The 19,581-nt window shown below is 51.9% G+C and overlaps 2 protein-coding genes across 7 annotated transcripts in view; one reads left to right on the forward strand and one right to left on the reverse strand.

Moving 5' to 3' along the window:
- The window catches only part of TMEM175 (transmembrane protein 175), a 20,505-nt gene extending 5,509 nt beyond the window's left edge, over positions 1-14,996 (forward strand). For 3 of the 6 annotated variants that reach the window (XM_006143850.3, XM_006143849.3, XM_006143847.2), the window contains exons 4-11: positions 126-223; positions 4,805-4,856; positions 5,283-5,318; positions 6,208-6,291; positions 6,765-6,929; positions 11,451-11,532; positions 11,881-12,016; positions 13,794-14,466. In XM_006143850.3, coding sequence (XP_006143912.1) covers positions 126-223; positions 4,805-4,856; positions 5,283-5,318; positions 6,208-6,291; positions 6,765-6,929; positions 11,451-11,532; positions 11,881-12,016; positions 13,794-14,466 — 1,326 coding nt within the window. Of the gene's footprint in view, positions 1-125; positions 224-4,804; positions 4,857-5,246; positions 5,319-6,207; positions 6,292-6,764; positions 6,930-11,450; positions 11,533-11,880; positions 12,017-13,793 lie in introns of those variants that run through there. The other 3 variants (XM_027770074.1, XM_006143848.3, XM_014586054.2) reach the window with 3 other exon arrangements.
- An 885-nt stretch (positions 14,997-15,881) lies between these two features.
- DGKQ (diacylglycerol kinase theta) overlaps positions 15,882-19,581 on the reverse strand; it is a gene marked incomplete at its 5' end in the record, with an annotated part of 17,523 nt that continues 13,823 nt past the window's right edge. Inside the window, 8 exon segments of the mRNA XM_006143861.3 lie at positions 15,882-17,128; positions 17,444-17,596; positions 17,671-17,782; positions 17,882-18,028; positions 18,227-18,327; positions 18,670-18,848; positions 19,138-19,286; positions 19,533-19,581. The exon segment at positions 19,533-19,581 is cut by the window's right edge and continues 10 nt beyond it. Coding sequence (XP_006143923.2) covers positions 17,027-17,128; positions 17,444-17,596; positions 17,671-17,782; positions 17,882-18,028; positions 18,227-18,327; positions 18,670-18,848; positions 19,138-19,286; positions 19,533-19,581 — 992 coding nt within the window.

Below are 19,581 nucleotides of genomic sequence, written 5' to 3' on the forward strand. Positions count from 1 at the left end.
AGGTGTCTCCCCCCCCCCCCCCCAAAACAGGCCCAGCCACTCACAAGGCCCCATCCCTGTGAGACAACCACTGTTGGGTTCCATGCATGTAACATCCCTGTAACAGCAACGCCCTTTTATTCCAGCAGTTTGATAAAAGTATACAGAAGCTTCTAGCAACCAGAATTGCGGTGTACCTGATGACATTTCTGATTGTAACAGTGGCCTGGGCAGCACACATAAGGTGAGAGGGTGGGCTTTCCAAGCTAAGGTTCACGTCTTTGTGACTCAGGAGGACACACGCACGAGGGAGCAGGGGCGCTGGCTGAATCTGCCATTCTTACCGTGTCAGTGGTCCCCTCGCATCATCCCAGGCCGCCCCTTCATGCCCTTGCCCCATTCTTGCTCTAAGCCTTGTGTCCTTTCTTCACAGAATGACAGGACTTACCAGCAGCCCCAGGGTCCTGGGTATGGAGCAGGGAACATGCTCACTGCAGGACAGAGAGGCAGCCACTCTTGTCTGAGATGGAGCAAAGCAGGGCAGGGGCTGCACACGCATCCTGTTAGGTCCCCGCTCTGAGTGCATGATCCCGTCTGCATCCCCATCCTGTTTGTATTTACCAGAGGGCTCATAGGCTGCCATTTTTTGGTAAGGAGGTTCAACCTGCAGGACACACACTCTCCAAGGTCTGAGCTCTGCCTTAGAAGGAAAGGCTCTGGGGTTCAGGGGAGAGGGGACTAACAAGAGGCATGGTGGTTAAGGCACTGGGTTCCCACATGGCTGGCTACAGTTCGAGTCTCGGACCTGGCAACTTGAAAATCACGCTGGGCTTGTGTTGTGTGTGCGTGTGCCTGAAATCCCAGGAGAAGAACCCGGAGGTGTTTTTTATTTGTTTGTTTTTGTTCTTTTTTTTTTTTAATAATTATTTAAATTTATTCATTTATTATTTTTTAATTTGACCAGAGAGGGACAGAGCAAGAGAGAGAAAGTGAGAAAGCAAGCCACCAGGTCCATGAATTGAACCACGGTCGGCCTTGTGGGAGTCCAGCGCCCTTAACCACCACGCCACCTACTGGACTCTAGGGGGTGGTTTTTCACTTTCCCTCTCACTGTCTCTCCAGGAGCACACACACCCTATGGCTAAAACCTAAGAGAAAAAAATCCAAAGATTCAAGGCCAGCAGCTGGTGTGGAGGTTAAGGTGGCTGGATCTCACATGGCCAACTTTGCAGTTTGAGTCCCAGACCTGGTGGCTTCAAAATCACCCAGAGTGTATGTACATACAACCCTAGAGCAGAATAGAGAAGGGATTGCAACGTGGCCATCCTCCCTGGGGGAGGTGATTTCACACTTTCCCTCCCTTTCTGTCTCTGGTCAATGCATGTACTATATAGAAAACTTTTAAAAAGAAGAAAAAAAAGGATTCAAGGGGAACAAGGCCCTATACTACCCTGCCCTGGACAGGCAGGAATAGGAGGACATACCAAGAGAGTCTTGGCAGTGTGGACATCGAGGTCATCAGCTGCAAGACTTAGAAAGGAAATGCTCTCTGGATGTGCAGGATGATCCGTGAATCCTGTCACTCATTTCTACTTGCATTAGAGATATGACTTAATGTTTACACTGCATGCTTGTTTTCAACAAACGAGACTTTCTGGTGGTGACAGATGATTTTTCTTTCAAGACTAAGGGAAAACTTTTCTCTTTGGCCTCAGGCTGGTAAGAGCTGGAGAGGCCACTGACTTCTTTGGGCCTCCAATATAGAGAGAGACATCACCCTTCATTGCATTGTGCGTCCATTCATCATAACATCCCTCTGCTGTGGAGTACACAATGGAGTGGAGCTCGTGCAGCTTGGGGAAGCCTGTCGGGCTTCACAGATCTGCCTTGCTTTGGTTGGGAACCTTCACACCCATGCACATTGTCCCAGTGCTTAGCAGATTGCCAGGGGAGCTGCCATGTCCAGCTTGCTTCCTTTGTGGCTTTTTAGCCAAGTGTGCAGCCTGAGCAAGCCTCTTGTCCCATCCCTCACACCAGTCTAGATGCAGGGCTCATAGGTCAGGAGACTACGATGAAGGTCTCACCTTCTGAGTTGACAGGTAGTATGGAGCTCCCTTTACCCTGGGCAGGGGTGGTCAGATTCCTAGTGGAATACCCCAGGGGAGGGGCTAAGTGAGGGGGTGGAGCCAGCTCAGCATCCTGCTGCTGAAAGCAACTCCATTTTTAGTTGTCAGTTTACATCTTACTGTCTCCTGCATTAGAGTAAAATTCTCTCTGTTAAACAAGTAGTTTCGGGAACCAGCAGTTAGCGTAATGGTTATGTTGCTGGACTCCCACGTAGTCGACCGCGGTTCGTGTCCTGGACCCAGTGGCTTAAAACTCACACCGGGCGCGTGTGCATGCGTGCCCAAGATCCCGAGAGGAGAATGGAGGAGAAGGGATTGCGGCGTGACCATCCCCTCTGGGGGGTGATTTCTCGCTTTCTATCTCTGTCTCTCTGCCTGTCTGGCAAGCGCACGCGCCCTATAGCAAAACCCTCTTCAAAAAAAAACTAGTTTCAATGGGTTTAGTATGTGAGGTCCCTGAGAAAGTAGTGGGAAAGAGGATTTCCTTTTTTCATAATGGTTTTTGGACAGAAGACCTGAAGAGCGAACTTATTGCATGATGGACTCTGCCTCCACCAAGGGTTGTTTCTGGCCTCCAGAGAGGCAGCCTATTCTTCGAGAGCTGGTTGGGTTTTGTGTTTGTTTTGTTCGTTTTGTTTTGTTTTGCCATAGGGCACATGTGCTTGCCAGAAAGAGGGAGAGAGAAGGAAAATGAGAAGTCACCCCTCCTGGGGGGGTGGCCGTGCCACAATCCTTTCTCCCCATCTCTTCTCAGGATCTTGGGCACGTGTGCACAGGTCGTGATTTTCGAGCTGTTGAGTCCAGGACTTGAACCACAGTCAGCCATGTGGGAATCCAGCGCCTTCACTTCCACTCCACCTGCTGGACCCCAGAGAGCTGTTTCTAGGGCTCCTAGCATGGGGGCCCAGCCTCTGTGCCCAGGCAGTTCACAGCTTCCTGAGGCGCCCCTCTCCCTCTGGCCCTACCTTCTCAGTCCAGCCTTCCCTAGTAGCTCAGTGCCAGCCCTCGGAATTACTCAGATCTTGTAGAGACAGGAACAGCCCCTCAGCTCCTCCTGTTAGGTCTCCAGAAAGCGAACTTGGAAAAAGCTTTTTACAGATGTGCCAGGTGTGCCCACTTGTTTCTACAAATTGATTCTGACAGTTGAAGCAACTTGCTTTAAATCAGGAGAAAAATGACAGGAGAGCACGTGGTATTGAGCAGGGTGCTTCTAGGGAACTTGGATTTTCCAAACTGTGTACTAGGTACTATTTTATATGTAGTTAAAAACGATGTCTTTTGGTGCCAGCAGATGGCATAGCAGTTAAATCCCTGAATTCACACACGACTGACCACAGTTTGAATCCCATGCCCAGTGCCTTGAAACTCATGCCAGGTGTATGTGTATCCGTGCCCAAGATCCTGGGAGGAGTATGGAAGAGAAGGGATTGTGGCATGGCCATCTCCCCTCGGGGGTGATTTCTCACCTTCTCTCTCATTGTCTGTGTCTCTCTCTGGTGATCACATACTCTAAGGCCAAAAAAAAAAAAAAACTCAGAAAAGGTCTTGAGGGCCAGCTCCTTGGCGCAGTGGTAATGTATTGCTCATGGGAAGCTAGATCCCACATGGCAACCAGGGTTCAAATCCCTGGCCTGGTTGGCCTTGAGACACTTTGACACATAAAAGTGCCCAAGATCAGGACCAGCAGGTGGCATGGAAATTAAGGCATTAGATCCCACATAGCTGACTGCAGTTCAAGTTCCAGATCCCGTGGCTTGAAAGTCATGCCATGCATGTGTGTGCATGTATGTCCCCAAAACCCCAAGAGGAGAATGGAGGAAAAAGGATTATGGCATAGCCATCCATCTTGGGGGGGGTGGTTTTCTCACTTGTGTGTCTGTCTGTCTCTCTCCAGTGAGTAGTACATAGCAAAAAACTTAATTTTTAAAAAAAGCCCAAGAAGGGGATCATGCTATGATCAGACCCTATAGAGGACTCTTCCCACCCATAGACACACAAACACACACACGTGCATGTGTCCTTATCATGAATAAAGAAAAAAAGTTGGGGTTTTTTTGGTTTTTTGAGGGCTTTTTGCTATAGGGTGCGTGCGCTCGCCAGAAAGAGAGAGAAAAGGCAAGAAATCACCCCCCCTCAGGGGGCATGGCCACACCACAATCCCTTGGAATCTTGGGCACGCATGCACACACAGGCCAGGCATGAGTTTAAGTCACCAGGTCCAAGACCCACGTCGTGGTCGACTACATGGGAGTCCAGCAACGTAGCCATTACGCTAACTGCTGGTCCCAAGAAAAAAGATATTTTAAAGATATCTTTTTTTCTTTTTTTGAAGAGGTTTTTGCTATAGAGCACGTGTGCTCGCCAGAGAGACAGAGAGACTGAAAGCGAGAAGTCACTCCCCAGGGGGGATGACCATGCCGCAGTCCCTTCTCCATTCTCCTCTCGGGATCTTGGGCACGCACATACATGTGCCCAGCGTGAGTTTAAGCTGCCTGGTCCAGGACTTGAACCACGGTCAACTACATGAGAGTCCAGCGACGTATCCATTACGGCAACTTCTGGTCCCTAAAGATATCTTTTAATGATGTTTTAACCAGGAAATACTAGAGAAAATGTGTTTCAATTTTATTAGAATCACATTTTACTGAAGGCCTGTTTTTCTGTTTTTTTTCTGTTGTTGTTTTTTTTTAATTGTTTAGGTTGTTCCAGGTTGTTGGGAAAATAGATGATACACTTGCCTTGCTGAACCTGGTAAGTTTTTCCTGTCTTTTTTTTCTTTTTAATGATTTTAATTTGTAATGTAGCACGCACACAAGGAGTGAAAGGGAGCAGTTAACTTCTCTTTTATCTTCTGTGGTTCCTTAGAACCTGGTATTTGTCCATACTTGGAATCTTTTCCTATCCCCTGGCCGTGCAAGCCCTGACAAACCTTCCAGTGTGGGGTCATAGGGGCCTGCACCTGCCTGTGAGAAGGAGGCTCTGATAAGGTGCACTCCCCCTCCCCCATCTGTCCAGGGCAAGGACTCAGGCTTCTGCAGCATCTGGGAATTGGGCCGGGCCATCCGCCTTTGGCAGCAGGGGGTCATGGTGGCTACAGTTTGTTGAGCAATCCTGGAGCGGCCTCCTTCCTTCCCTCCCCAGGGTGCATCCTGACCATGGCTTCCCCCTCCCCTCTAGGCCTGCATGATGACCATCACCTTCCTGCCGTACACAGTGAGTACAGCCGTTTCCTCCAGTGCTCCCCTAAGCTTTATTGAGCATCATCCAGAGTGTGGCTTGTCCTTAGAAATTCTCAGACCCACTGGGTGGTTCAGGGCCTGAGCCACTGGGATGCAAAGAGGAGACAAGGTTCTGGGGAAAACCCAGCAGCTGGGATTGCCTGGAGCTTACAGATTTGGGGGGGGAGGTCCCTGGAGCCCCAGAAGGACACACACAGGCAGATGCCACAGATGAGGGGTGCCATTGACACTCCCAGTTCTTGCCTGGTCCCTGTCCAGCCTCCTGCACAACTCAAACCTGTCCCAGTATATGGCCCCCACACACCTCACCCAGCTGCTTCCCAAAACCTTGCCCTCTTGTTGTGCTGCTGCCAGGTGCTTCACAGTGTTAGCACGCTGAATTCTGGTAGAAACGCTGGTCTGAGCTTGCAGGGCTGTCATGAGAAGTGGGATCTGGGGAATTCGTCTGAATTTAATGACATTTTGGCTTTTTTTTTTTTTTTTTTTGGAGAGGTTTTTGCTATAGGGCATGTGCACTGCCAGGTAGACAGAAAACAAGAAATCACCCACCCAAGGGGGATGGTTACACCACAATCCCTTCTCCTTAATTCTCCTCTTGGGATCTTGGGTACACACGCTCACGCGCCCGGCATGAGTTTAAGCCACCAGGTCCAGGATTCGAACTGCAGTCAACTGCATGGGAGTCCAGCAGCGTAGCCATTACTCTAACTGCTGGTCCCACATTTTGGCTTTAAAGGCATAAATAATTTGATGATACTGGCTCCTTGGCAGTAGGACATACTGTGCACAGACCTGTCCTCCAGTTTCAGGCCCTGGAAGCCCTGCTAACCTTTGGGCTTCTTTGTTGTTTTGTTTGGACATAGTTTTCCTTAATGGTGACCTTCCCTGATGTGCCTCTGGGAATCTTCTTGTTCTGTGTGTGTGTCATCGCAATTGGAGCTGTACAGGTAAGGCCTGCAGAGAGAGAGAGAGAGAGAGAGAGAGAGAGAGAGAGAGAGTGTGTGTGTGTGTGTGTGTGTGTGTGTGTATGTATGTGTGAGAGAGAGAGAGAGAGAGAGAGAGAAAGGGAGGGAGGGAACAAGAGAGCCATTGGCGTGAAGGTGGAATCCTGGGATCCTGCTCCCCTACATTCCAAGAAACTCAGGTCTTGCCCACACACAAGATGTGGGGCACCCAGGGCCCCCCTGCTTGCTGGGACTGGGAAGGGTAGACTCTGAGATTGCCACGTGTCTCCCCAGGAGCAGGGCAGGGGCTCCCTTCCCCCTCAGCCTTTACCTACAGAATGTACAAGTATAAGTCTAGCTCTACGGTTTCCCCATAAGATTCCTGCCCAGGTGCATATTGGGTAGCCAAGGGCCCCCTGACCAGGGTGCCCCCTCTGCTCATGTGACCAATGCCCTGCAGCTTGTCTCTCCCACAGGCGCTGATTGTGGGGTATGCGTTCCACTTCCCGCACCTGCTGAGTCCACAGATCCAGGGCGCTGCCCACAGGGCCTTGTGCCGGGAGCACGTGCTGGGCATTGTGCTCCGGGGCCCAGCCCTGTGCTTCGCTGCAGCCATCTTCTCGCTCTTCTTCTTCCCTGTGGTGAGTGATGGGGCGGTCGCCTAAAGTCCAGGCACAGGTGGGGGGCCACCAGCAGTGGAGGATAGGGTGGGGCAACATGGTGGGCAAAGGTCCTGCTAAGAGTCTTCTGTGGGACCTGTGGCTAGGAGAAGCCAGGTGTCCAGGGTGTCAGGGAATGAGGCAGGTCGCTGCTGCTGCTGCTACTCATCTGAGACCCCAAGGACCTAGCCTGCTGAGGACTAAGATGACAATATGAGAAACCAAAGATGACGGGAGTCCAGGGTTATGGCCTGATGTACTTTCTTTTTAATAAATCTGCCCAAATATGGGGGTAGGGAGGGCTGTGTACACCAAACAGCTGTTTAGATGGAGGGGCCAAAGCAGTATTGCCTTGATGATGGGGAGCCCCTGCCAATAAACTCGGGCATCAGCAGACCAACTATGCCCATCCTAAAAATGTGCTTGGAGAATGTGCACCGGGACAGAGGGAGAGAGCAAAGAAGACAGGAAACGGTGTTGGACACAGGCCCATGAGACTGAGTGCTGAGTGCTGCACCTCTCAGACTGGGAGCACTCAGGTGAGGGAGAATGAAAGTAACAGGCCATCTTAGCCCAGTCCCCAGGTGAATCTCTGCTGACACTCTTAAGAGTTTTGTTTTGTTTTTGAGAGAGATTTTTCCTATAGGGGGCGTACACTTGCCGGAGAGAGAGAGAGAAGGCGAGAAATCACCCTCCATGGGGGATGGCCACGCTGCAATCCTTTCTCTCAGTATCTTGGGCATTGCATGCACACACATGCACCCAGTGTGAGTTTTAAGCTGCCAGGTCCAAGGCTCAAACCATCGTTGACTATGTGAGAATCTAGTGACGTAACCATTGCACCATCTGCTGTTCCCAAGAATTTTGTTGTTGTTTTTAAATAAAAATTATTTTTTAATTGCCAGAGGGCAGTTGTCACCAGAGAGAGAGAGAGAGAGAGAGAACCTCTCAGTGGGTCATAATGATGCTGCAGTCCTTTTTTCCCCTATTCCTCCTTCCCGTCAGGATTTTGGGCACACCATGCACTCACTCCTGGCATGTTTCTTAAGCCATAAGGGCCAAAATTTAAACTGTATTTGGCCATGTGGGGCCTAGTGCCCATGCACAGTGCTTACCCACTGTTCTACAAGGGCAGCCCCCAACACCCTTAACTTCAGTGGGAGTAAGAGTATTATACTAGGGGCCAGCCCTGTGGCCTGGTGGTTAAGGGAGCCAGATCCCACATGGCCATTGCACAGTTCAAATTCTAGACCCAGTGGCTGGAGAAACACACCAGACATGGGTGCATGTGCTTCTGTGCATGCCCAGAATCCCAACACAGTGAAGAAATAGAGGAGAGGGGCTTGCAGCATGACCATGCACCATGGGATATGCCTTTTCCTTCTTTCCTCTCTGTCTTTCTCTGGAAAGCTCATGTGCCCTCTGGTAGATTTTTTTAAAGTACTTCCTAGTCATGCCTCCATCATCCAGGAGTAAGGAACCCAAAGGAAATTATCACAGATTGAGTCGAACATCATTGAAGGAAGGTGTATTGTTAAACCTAGAGCATTGTAGGGCCAGCCCTGGAGCCTATTGGTTAAGGGAGCTGCATCCCACATGGCCAATACAGTTCAAATCCTGACCTGAGAAGCTTGAAAAACATGTTGGGCATGTGTACATACATGTTTGCCCAAAATCCGGACAGAATGGAGAAATGTAAGAGAAGGGATTGCAGCATGACCATACTTTATTGGGAAGTGATTTTTTCCTCTCCTTCTCCCTCTCGTTCTCTGTCTCTGGAGAGCGTATATACCCTCTGGCAATTTTTTAAAAAAAAATCCAGATCATTGTAAAAATTTTGAAAAAAAAAAAAAAGTGGTTATTTCAAATGTCTACTAAACAAATTTCAAGAATTCCAACTTTTGGGGACCATTAGCGTAATGGCTATGTCGCTGGACTCCCATGTAGTTGACCGCGGTTCGCATCCCGGATCTGGTGGCTTAAACTCACACCGGGCTCGTGTGCGTGCGTGCCCAAGATCCCGAGAGGAGAATGGAGGAGAAGGGATTGCGGCGTGACCATCCCCCCTGGGGGGTGATTTCTCACTTTCTGTCTCTCTGTCTCTGTCTGTCTGGCGAGCGCACATGCCCTGTAGCGAAAACCTCTCCCGAAAAAAAAAAAAAGAATTCCAACTTTTTAAAATTTTGCCCCAGGGCCTTGTGTGCTTGCCACAGAGAGACAGAGAAAGAGGGAAAGTGAGAAATCACACCCCCCCAGGTGGGATGGCCATGCTCTAATCCTTTCTCCACCATGAAGCATGGCTAGCAAGGTGGACAGGAGTAAGGGGTCGAGGCGTTGGTACACCCAGGGTGGCTGCAGTGGCAGGAATCGATCCAGAGACAGCAAAACCAAGGTGGGAAGTGATAGTCATCATCCGGCGGGTGGGATAGGCCATGCCTTGCTGGCGTGGCCTAGACAATCAGGTGGACCATAAAGGGTTTATACGGCGGGGACACACTGGGGCTGCCAGTAGGGCTGGCCGAGAGGGATCATGAGCAGGTACTGATGTGTTGGGGATCTTTAAGGAACACACACCTGGCACAAGGCTGGCAAGAGGACAAGGGATTAGGAAAGGGGCACCTGAGCTGACAGAAGAGAAGGTTCTAGGACCTCAGAGGGAGAACTTACCCAGCCCACAGCAACCACTTTACCTTTGACTGTGGCTCCGGTCAGCCCTTGGTCTGTCTCCTCTCAGCCATCAATGTCATTTCTTTACTGCACCTTTCACAGGCTAAGAGGCCCTTGGATTTTGCTCTGCCTTCTTTGTTCCTTCCTTCCTGCTGGTGTCCATCCTTCCCCAACTCCTTCCCCCTCCTCCACACTGCGGGCCCCCATTTAGATTCCTCCTGCAATCTCCTGGGATTCAGCCTCCCTCTTGCCTTGTCTTGTTTCCTGCTTTTCCGTCACTCTAACACCCTCTGCTACGACACTTATTCTCAGCCTCCTGCTAAGAGCTTCTACTCATACTTGCCTTGAGTGTGATATGGTTGCTTGAAGCCTGGAAAACTCAATATTAAACACACCTGTGGATTTACATTATTTGTACAGTATTCTTGCCCACTTTGGATGAACTTAAAGTGCTTACATTAAGAGACAGGGTGGAAACCCTTCATTAAGGGCTAAGGTCATGTAATGTGGAGGGCAGTAATGACACGTGTAGGAAACATTGCCCAGGACACAGCTTCGTGGCCAGACCTCAGGATGTGTATACATGCAGGCCACGTGGGCAGAGAACAGTGATGGGGCTGCTGCGATTGTTAACTGAACCAGGCTGGTGTGGTGCTGAGGTGTACCCAGAGCAGTCCTGCAGAGTAGCCATCAGCACCAGGAAACTGGCCTGGCAAGTTTCCCCACCTCCCTTTTTCTTAATTTAGCGAGATACACATAATAGAAGACTCACCATCGTAACCATTTTAAATTGATCAGTTCATTGGCATTTAGTTCACTCATGACGTCGTGCAAACATCACCTCTCTCAAGTTCCAGAATGATTTTCTTGTCTCAAATGGAAACCCAGTATCTATTTTTATTTTTTATTTTTTGGAGAGGTTTTTGCTATAGGGCGTGTGCGCTCGCCAGAAAGAGACAGAAAGCAAGAACAGTCCCTCCTCCACTCTCCTCTCAGGACCTGAGGCATGCACACATGCACACGCGCCTGCCATGAGTTTAAGCCACTGGGTCCAGGACTCAAACCACGGTCAACTACATGGGAGTCCAGTGACATAGCCATTACGTCAACTGCTGGTCCTTCCACCTTTTGGCTATTAGGAATAATGCTGCTGCAAACATCAATATACAGATTTCTCTTCAAGTCTATGTTTTCAGTTATTTTGTATATGTACACAGAAGTAGAATTGCTAAATATTAGGATAATTAATTCTGTGTTTAATTTTTTGAGAAACTGCCATACTGTTTTCCACAGTGCCTGCACCACTTAAATTCCTACCAAAAGTGCTCAAGGGTTCCCAATTCTTCACTTCTTTCATAAACAGTTGCTGTTCTCTTTCTGATTCCAGCCATCATAGTGAATGTGAAGTGGTATCTTGTGGTTTTTATTTGCATTTCCCTAATGACCAGTGGTACTGAGTATCTTTTCCTGACTTGTTGGCCGTTTCCATATTTTCTTTGGAGAAATACCAAGTTATTTGCCCATTTTTAAATTGAGTTGTTTGTCTTTTTGTTAAGTTGTAAGAGCTCTTTTTATATTAGTTCTGTATATTAAACTGTTATCAGATACATAATTTGCCAAGAGTTTTCTCCCATTCTATGGGGTGCCCTTTAACTCTCAAGAATGTCCTTTGATGCACAAGTCTATCCAGTTTTTTCTTATGTGGTTTGTGTTTTCCCTCTCTTTGGAGTAGACCATTTTAGGGTGGGGTTTCTGACTGGCTCCCTGGTCTCTGGGTGACATGAGGTCTAATCTGCACCATGAAAGCAGACACTAACCTGTCGTATCTCCCTGCAGTCATACCTGTTGATGGCGATGGTTATCTTCCTTCCGTATGTCAGCAAGGCTGCCGGCTGGTGCAGAAACAGGCTTCTTGTGGGTAGGTGACCACTGGATGAGTTGATGTGAGAGGCTGACAGGCTGCTGTCCTCCCTGTGGCAACTCGGCACTGAGGCCACTAGAGATACCACCCAGGTCTCAGCTGCTTCTAAGGACTATCAGGTGGAGGCAAGGCTCAAGCACATGGTGACAACTTGGTCTTAACCGGTTTGGCCCCTGCTCCAGTTCTGAGCATGGTTGGCCATGGGTAGGCCCTGCCACCCTTCAGAATGTCCCTTCACCATGTTCCTTCCTAGCCCATATGTCCCCAACCCCTTTGGGGAAGAGGTCAGTGATGGCCATGTTGGCTCTCTGGGCTCAGGCAGCTCCTTCCTCCAAACATCCACAGGCCGTGGGGAGCCCCCAGCCCCCAGCATGGAGTTCTTCACTTTTGACCTCCATGAGCCACTCAGCAAGGAGCGGGTAGAAGCCTTCAGCGACGGCGTCTATGCCATTGTGGCCACTCTCCTCATTCTGGACATCTGGTGAGGACACTGCCTGGCTGCCAGGCAACAGGTCTGTCCCTGAGTCCTTGGTGTCACGTTCTAGAGACTCCAGAAAGGAGCTAGAGTCCCACCCTCCTCTCAGATGCCCAGAGAACAGCCACTACCCCCAAAGAGAGCAGAGCTCCCAGAAAACAGGGATCTCCCATCCCAGCAGCCTCCAACCTGAGGAATGGGGGTGGGACACTTGGGAAAGAACTACACCAGCCACTGCAGCCTCTCGAGCACAGCCTCTCCCCCGTCATCACACAGCTGTGCTCAGCAGTGGCAGTGTGGTTCCCCAGCTTTCCCCACACACATCAGGCCTGTTTCTTCCTTCACTGCTCTTCTACTCAGCCTGATCTACCACTTAAGAGGGTTTAAGTTCTCCTCTTAATTTTCATTTCTAAGTATTTTATTTGCTTTTTCAAATCTTCTATCATTGTTAATCATCTCATTGTTTAGTCATAGTTTAGGACACTTGTTAAATATTAAAACACTGGTTTTAGGCCAGCCCTGTGGCCTGGTGGCTGAGAGAGCCAGATCCCACATGGCTAACCAAGCAGTTAGAATCCTAGCCCTGGCGGTTTAAAAGACAATGCCAGGTTATATGCATGCATGCCCCAAATCCTGAAGGGATAGAGAAATGGAGAAAGGATTATGGTGTCACCTTTTCACTTTCTCTGGTGAGCATATAAACCCTTTGGCAAACAGAAGGGTAGGGACACCATTTTGGTTTTATCTTCTGTGTCTGACAGTTTAAAGTCTAATTCTCCTGAGATTCTCTTGGTAGCTTTTTCCTACTATAATTTGTGGATTTTTAGAAATAGAAAGCAAATATTTATTGATGCCTGATGTCTAAGGCCTAGCTTTAAGGAGCATTCCAGAATGATCTGCCTTTGACCCTGCATTGTAGCTGGAGCCACACCAGCTCAGACCCCCTTCCTGGAGCCCAGATGGTATTCTCTCCTCGACCCAGAGCCATGACCAAGGGAACAGCCAGCTGCCCTCTTTGCAGGCTTCTTGCATATGCTAAGATGCTGCCTCGAGTTCTTACCCCTATGTGACCTCCCCAGGCTCCGGGAGGTCTCCTGCCCACCGTTTTCAGGACAGATGTCCTGTATTTCTAGTTGATGAAAAAAGATGCCATTCCTGGCTTTTCTAGGTCGTGCTTTTAGAAGGCAGCAGACTTGACTAGAGTGGTTCAAACCACCTCCTCCACTGCAGGAAAGAAGCCCAGAGATGCCAGAGCCATAGGTGACTGGTGGATGCTCCTTAGAAAGTTCAGCCCAGGAGTCAGCATTCTGAGCATCCCTGTGTGAATCAGAGCCTCCCTCACGTCTCTCATCCCTCCTCTCATGCTGTCTGGCAACCAGGGTGTGCATGTGTGTGTGTGTGTGTGTGGCGGGGGACAGGGAGCAGCTCACGGACCCCACACACATAGGGCTGGCTGTGGCGGGCAGGTGTGAGCAAACCACACTGACTTCAGCCTTGGTGGGCCAGGCTCAGGGCCAGGACTGCTCACCAGCCCAGGGGGTGTGGGGGGACCACAGGATAGGGCTGCCCCTTGGGCACAACATCAGAAACCAGTTCAACTATAGTTTCAGGTGAATGATGGGTAATTGTTTAATGTACTAAATATGCGTACTAAAAATCTTTGTCATTCCCCTGAAATTCACATGTGCCCGGAGCCAGGCAGCCTTGAATACTTAACCCAGCCTGCCAGGCCTGTGTGGGCCTTGGTGAGCTGGTACAAATACCATCTGTTCATAATTCTCAGTGAGGACAACGTTCCGAATCCCAAGGATGTGAAGGAGAGGTTCCACGGTAGCCTGGTGGCAGCGCTGCGTGCATACGGGCCACAGTTCCTGGCTTACTTCGGCTCCTTTGCCACAGTGGGCCTGCTCTGGTTCTCCCACCACTCACTGTTTCTGCATGTTCGCAAGGCCACACAGTCCATGGGGCTGCTCAACACGCTCTCATTGGCCTTTGTGGGTGGCCTCCCGCTGGCCTACCAGCAGACCTCGGCCTTTGCTCGGCAGCCCCACGACGAGCTCGAGCGTGTGCGGGTCAGCTGCGCCATCATCTTCTTTGCCAGCATCTTCCAGTTTGCCATCTGGACCACAGCCCTGCTGCACGAGGCAGAGACGCTGCAGCCTTCAGTGCGTTTCGGCGGCAGGGAGCACGCGTTCATGTTCGCCAAGCTGGCCCTGTACCCATGCGCAAGCCTGATGGCCTTCGCCTCCACCTGCTTCCTGAGCAGGTTCAGCACAGCCATTTTCCACCTCATGCAGATTGCGGTGCCCTTCGCCTTCCTGCTGCTGCGCCTCCTCGTGCGCCTTGCCCTGGCAGGCCTGCGGGGCCTGCGAGGCCTCTCCCAGCGTGAGCACCCCTTGCTGGGCCATGCAGGTGAGGCCGATTCACAGTCGCTGCTCCTGCCTGCACCCTGCTAGCATCCAGGGTTGGAGGACTTGGGCCAAGGAGGCCATCCCACCCACCCTAGCCTGAGGCTAACGAGAAGGGAACGACAGGCCAGCAGCAGTTTACGTGATGGCCCAGGGCTGCAGGTTTATGAGGCTTGGGTTTTATTTTCCTTGTGAAAACATGTTCTGTTTCAGAGTCCTCAGATTGTCCTCTACTTTTTGCAGGAAGTAGTTCACAGGAACTTTTACTGGATTTACCCATCTATCGTACTTTCCTCAGTAGACACATTGCCATTAAGATTACTCATCTAGGCTCGGCCTGGTGATGCAGCCAATGGCAAATAGCTGTGGTGCTGGGAACCACATGGCTGATGGTAGGCTCAGATCCCTGAGTTGGCCTGAAAACACTCCAGGTGCACAAGCGTGCCCAAGAACCGGTGAGCTAGAGGGCTGGGGAAAGGGACTGCCGCTTGACAAGACCCTGCCAAGGGCGCTTCTCTCTCTGTCTCCCTCTCATGCATGCATATATGCTCAACCATGAATAAATAAACTAAAAATTACTTGTCTAACCTAAAACAAGCCATGCTTGGGGGCTGGCATTCAGATGTGTTTTGGGGAGCTGGGATTCAGCCAGTAGCCCAGAGCCCTCCACTGGTCCTGTACTGAAGCCTTATTGAAGGAGCCCTGCTCTGCTTGGAGCCCTAGGAAGGTTGCTCCTTGATGAGTAGCCCACCCTTTTCCTCTCCGGTCCTTAGAGTCAACTGGGTCAGGGGAAGTCGACCCATCTGAGGGGCTGCCTACTCCTGACCCACCCTCCCTGGATGCAGAGAGCTACCCTGGTGAGGCTGACACACACCCTGCCCCCCCCCACACACACACACAGTTGTCTGACAAAGATGAGGGACAGAGAGCAGTAGGACATGATGGCGAGACTGTATTTGTCATGAATATAAATTAGGTTACATTCTGGTAGCGATAAATTACACATGAGGGGACCAGTGGACAAGGGACACAGACCCCATCTGGGCAGACAGACTCACTTAAATACATGAGGACGAGTCCTCCTAACCACAATTTACAGATAATTCCTACAGGTTGAAATCAACACCAGGGCTTACAAAGCAAAAATTAATTACACCATTGAGGGCTTGATTTGGAGATTACAAATGATGTAAACATGAGGCATTGTATACTGGAGGCCACAAATGGCCATCATGATGCATTTGTGCAGTTTTGGCAAAAGCAGGGTAAGGGGAGGTGTTGGGAGACCCAACTAAGGCCCTCTGGAGACCACAGGCTGGGTGAGGCACACACTCCTGGGTCCAGACCCAGTGAGATCTGGCCTGGATGTACCCCACAGCAGCACAAACCCCAGCCAGTGAGCAGCTAAGAAAGGCCTGGACTTGTAGGATCCCTCTCTTTGGGGTGGTCCTCAGGAGAGGTCAGAGTCCTCCTGGGGTCTGAGGCACGACAGTGCATCTGAACTCTGGCACATGGAAGAAACCGCTCACTCCAACCAGGCCATATGTCAGGGCACAGCCCACCAGCAGCAGCATCCAGACTCTCCGGGGTGGGCGTGCAAGCTGGCTTGTAGAAATGGGGTCTAAGCATTAACGGGAGAGGATTGAGGGAGCCGCAGTCAGCTCAGAGACGCTGGGAACTGCGTGTTGATTGTTGGCAAACAGCATGTAAAGTGCTAAGGGCGAATTTAGGGGATTAAAGCTGCTCCTCCAGTGTTATTTACACTTTCATAAATGTCTCTGGACCACCAGTCTGTTTCTGGTCCCTTCTGGGCACTAAATTCCCTATCCCGGTAGCTGGCAGGAAGTGAGGGACAACTGCCCAGCCTCTTTGAGACCCTCCTGGCCTTAAAATGGACAGAAGTTCCTGGGACTACCAGCCCTGGCCAGTAGTATGGGACCCTAGGAAAGGGCAGCCAGGCCCCTCTGGGCACTTCCTCACCCCTGCAACTACCACTCGTGGTCCAAGCAGTGACTAGGCCAGGAAACAAGGGAAGGAACTTTCCCTCAAGACAAACAGGAGGTCAGGTGCTGCCTGGCCACACCTGCCTGGAGGAGCTGGCAGTGTGTGTGTGCTGGGCCAGGGCACAGCCAGGGCCCTCAACTCCAGCCGCTCAGAGAGCATCCAGGGGACAGCCCAAGGGCAACAAAATGAGGCCCAGAGACCCACCCAGACAGCCTGCATCCAGTGCTGCTGACCTTCAAGGGCTCAGATGTGAGAGGGGCACAAAGGGAGGGATGCCCTGGCTCCAGGAAGATCGCCTGCTTTCCACTTCTTTCTGTAACATCCCATGACTGACACCCAAGTATAGGGCCGGCTCCATGCACCCTGTGAGGCCCCGCCCCCCGCAGGGCAGAGGGCAGACCAGCCAGAGCCCAGTGCCTACCTGTCACACAGACTGGTACCAGGACAGGAGAGAAACTGGCCAGGCTGCAGGAAGACTGCAGTCAGGGCTATAGCCAAGTCCACCCGCTGGGCCCCCACTGTGCAGATTCGGGACACAGCTGAAGACATGGATGGCCAAGTGGGCAGAGACTGCTCCAAGGCCACCTTGTGGCTCCTACCCCCTCTACTTGGGATCACCCTCGGGGGCAGGCATGGCATCCACTCGGGCATCCCTGGTGGCCCCAGCCTTCCTCGGCTTCTGCTTAGCCTTTCTCAGCATGTGGACCTGTCCCAAGAGAGGCAGAGTCAGAGCCAAGGTGACACAGGATGACCGAGTGTCCCATCAGCCCCCAGTCCTGCAACTCCAGCAGAGCCAGTGCTATTTCAGCCCCACTTCACAGAAGGGGATGGACCTAGAGAAGCTGCCTGGCGGACACTGCCCACTGAGGTTCATTTTTCTCACCCAAGCATCAGAAAACACCCAGGCCATGGCAGGACATGCCAAGACTACCTGGACAGCAAGGCCACCACCAACTACTCTGCCCAACCACAGCCACCTAGGCCCAGTCATCCCTCACCTCTCTAGCCGTGCCTAACATACCTTAGGACCTGCAGCTGAGATGATGATGTGCCCTGGGGCCTGGACCCAGGGTTCGCCATCCACTTGCACAGGGGTGGCCTTGAGGAGTGTGACTCGGAAGTAAGAGCCCTGAGCGATGCGGATTCCAGAGCGCAGCCCACCCTGGACCTGGCCCTGAGCAAGAGAGAGCCAAGCTCAGTGGGGCCCAGGGGCCACCTTCTAGGCCACCAGGGGCTGCCAGCACTCACCATGTGCATGACACCAGTCACGCCCACCACCTCCAGCAGCCCATCATCCATGCGTGGCTTCTCAAACCTTGAGTCGCTGTCAGAGCCCCACAGGTCGGCCCCTGAGCCCCAGCTGCCCAAGAAGGGAGGGAGGGACACACAGGTGTAGACACAGGTACAGACAAGGCCAGAGACCGGGCAGAGCCTCCAGGGGACTCCCACCCACTCGCACCTGGGGATGTTGATGAAGATGAGGCCCTCTATGCTGGGTAGCTCCACTTCCTGCTGCTCCACCTGCAGACGGATCTCCTTGTGTAGGCTGCGTGAGTGGCTGATCTTCTGCAGCCCAACCCGCACATATACACCCTTGTTGTGGAATCTGCGGGGGGGCGGGGAGGTGTGCCTAGCATCACCAGGCAGCAGCCCTTGCCCTGCCTACAGCAGCCCCCAAGCCTTGGCCCCTCTCTGCCAGTCTTTGCTGGTGGATGCCCAGGAAGTACACCCCTCCCAGGGAGGGGGCAGTCCCTGCCCCTGCCTCTGCCTGCAGCAGTCCAGTCCCGGCCCTCCTCTTTTGTACCTGCTTGTGAACTTGCCAGGCTCTTCCTCCCGTGCCTGGTGGAAATCTAGGCTCAGCTCCGCATCAATGCCAATGCCACAGTAGTTATTCATCTGCACGATCTATGGAGAAGGGTCCTGGTTAGCACCTGGCAGACACTCCCGGGCTCCCCCAGGGTGTGTTCAGTCTCCCTGTATCTGAGCCATTCCCCCACTGCTTCCAGAACTCTGTCAGCACCCCATGAGCAGGTAGCATGCTGAGGCTCTGGTGTCAGCCAGCCCTGGGCACAATCCCCCAGCAAGTCACTGCTCTCTGCCTTAGATGGCCCACCTGCAGAGGAGATGGCACTGGCACCTATTTCAAACCAAGGCTGGGAGGAGTATGAACGCTTGGATGAATGCACACAAGAGCAGTATGGCAGAGTCTAATAGGTTCCAGACCCTCACCACAGGACCCACTGGTACCTTGGGGGGCTCCACATCTGCCACACTGTTCTCTGTACTACCAGTCTCGTGCGCATCCAGCAAGATGGTCCAGCGGTCCATGAGCACAGCATCAGCCTCATCCACAGACACCAGCACTGAGAATGGGTCCTCGCCGCTATAGCCTGCCCCCCATCGGAGGACACGGCCAAGGTCATTTCCTGGGAACAGACAAGATGCAGAATAACTCCAACCTACCCACCTAGCAGCACAGGACAAAGAGGCTACCACAGGACAAAGACATGCCACAGGACAAAGACATACCATGGGACAGATTCTACATGACAGACATGCCACAAGACAGAAATGTGCCACTGTAGGACAGAGACATTGCCATGGGACAGACATACCACCATGAGACAGACATGCCACCCCAGGCATCAAGTGAAACTTGGGGCAGGGAGAGATAAACTCTGAGTCCCCATCTACTGATTTGATGACTGACCCCACCTGTGCCCAGGGGCAGGATGGCCACAGAAGGTTCTGGACAGGCCAGACGGTGCCGCGTCTCCTCCAGGGCAGCCAGCACCCAGCCCACGGTGCCGTCCCCACCACACACCAGCACCCGGAAGCAGGGCACCTGGGAGAACAGGTGGAACCTAGCAGTGGGAGACAGGAAGCGTCTATCCCTGCCCTAGATAGCCCACCCTTTGCCATGCCATCTCTGGCTAGCCACATGGAGGACTTGAAGTTTCCAACACAGAAGCCCATCTAAATTCCTCTGGCCCACAGACAGGATGTGGGAAATGCCCCTCCCAGGGCCTGTGCAGCAGTCCCTGCCTTCCCAGGCCCTCCCACCGAGGCTGCATGTGGTATGGCTGGTCCTGGGGTCCCACCAGACTCACCCAGGAAGAGGCCCCCCGTTGGTCAGCTCAAAGACCTGGTGAGGGTTCA

This window comes from Tupaia chinensis, unplaced genomic scaffold (genome assembly GCF_000334495.1).
Source record: "Tupaia chinensis unplaced genomic scaffold, TupChi_1.0 Scaffold000111_1, whole genome shotgun sequence".
NCBI classification, from domain to species: domain Eukaryota; kingdom Metazoa; phylum Chordata; class Mammalia; order Scandentia; family Tupaiidae; genus Tupaia; species Tupaia belangeri.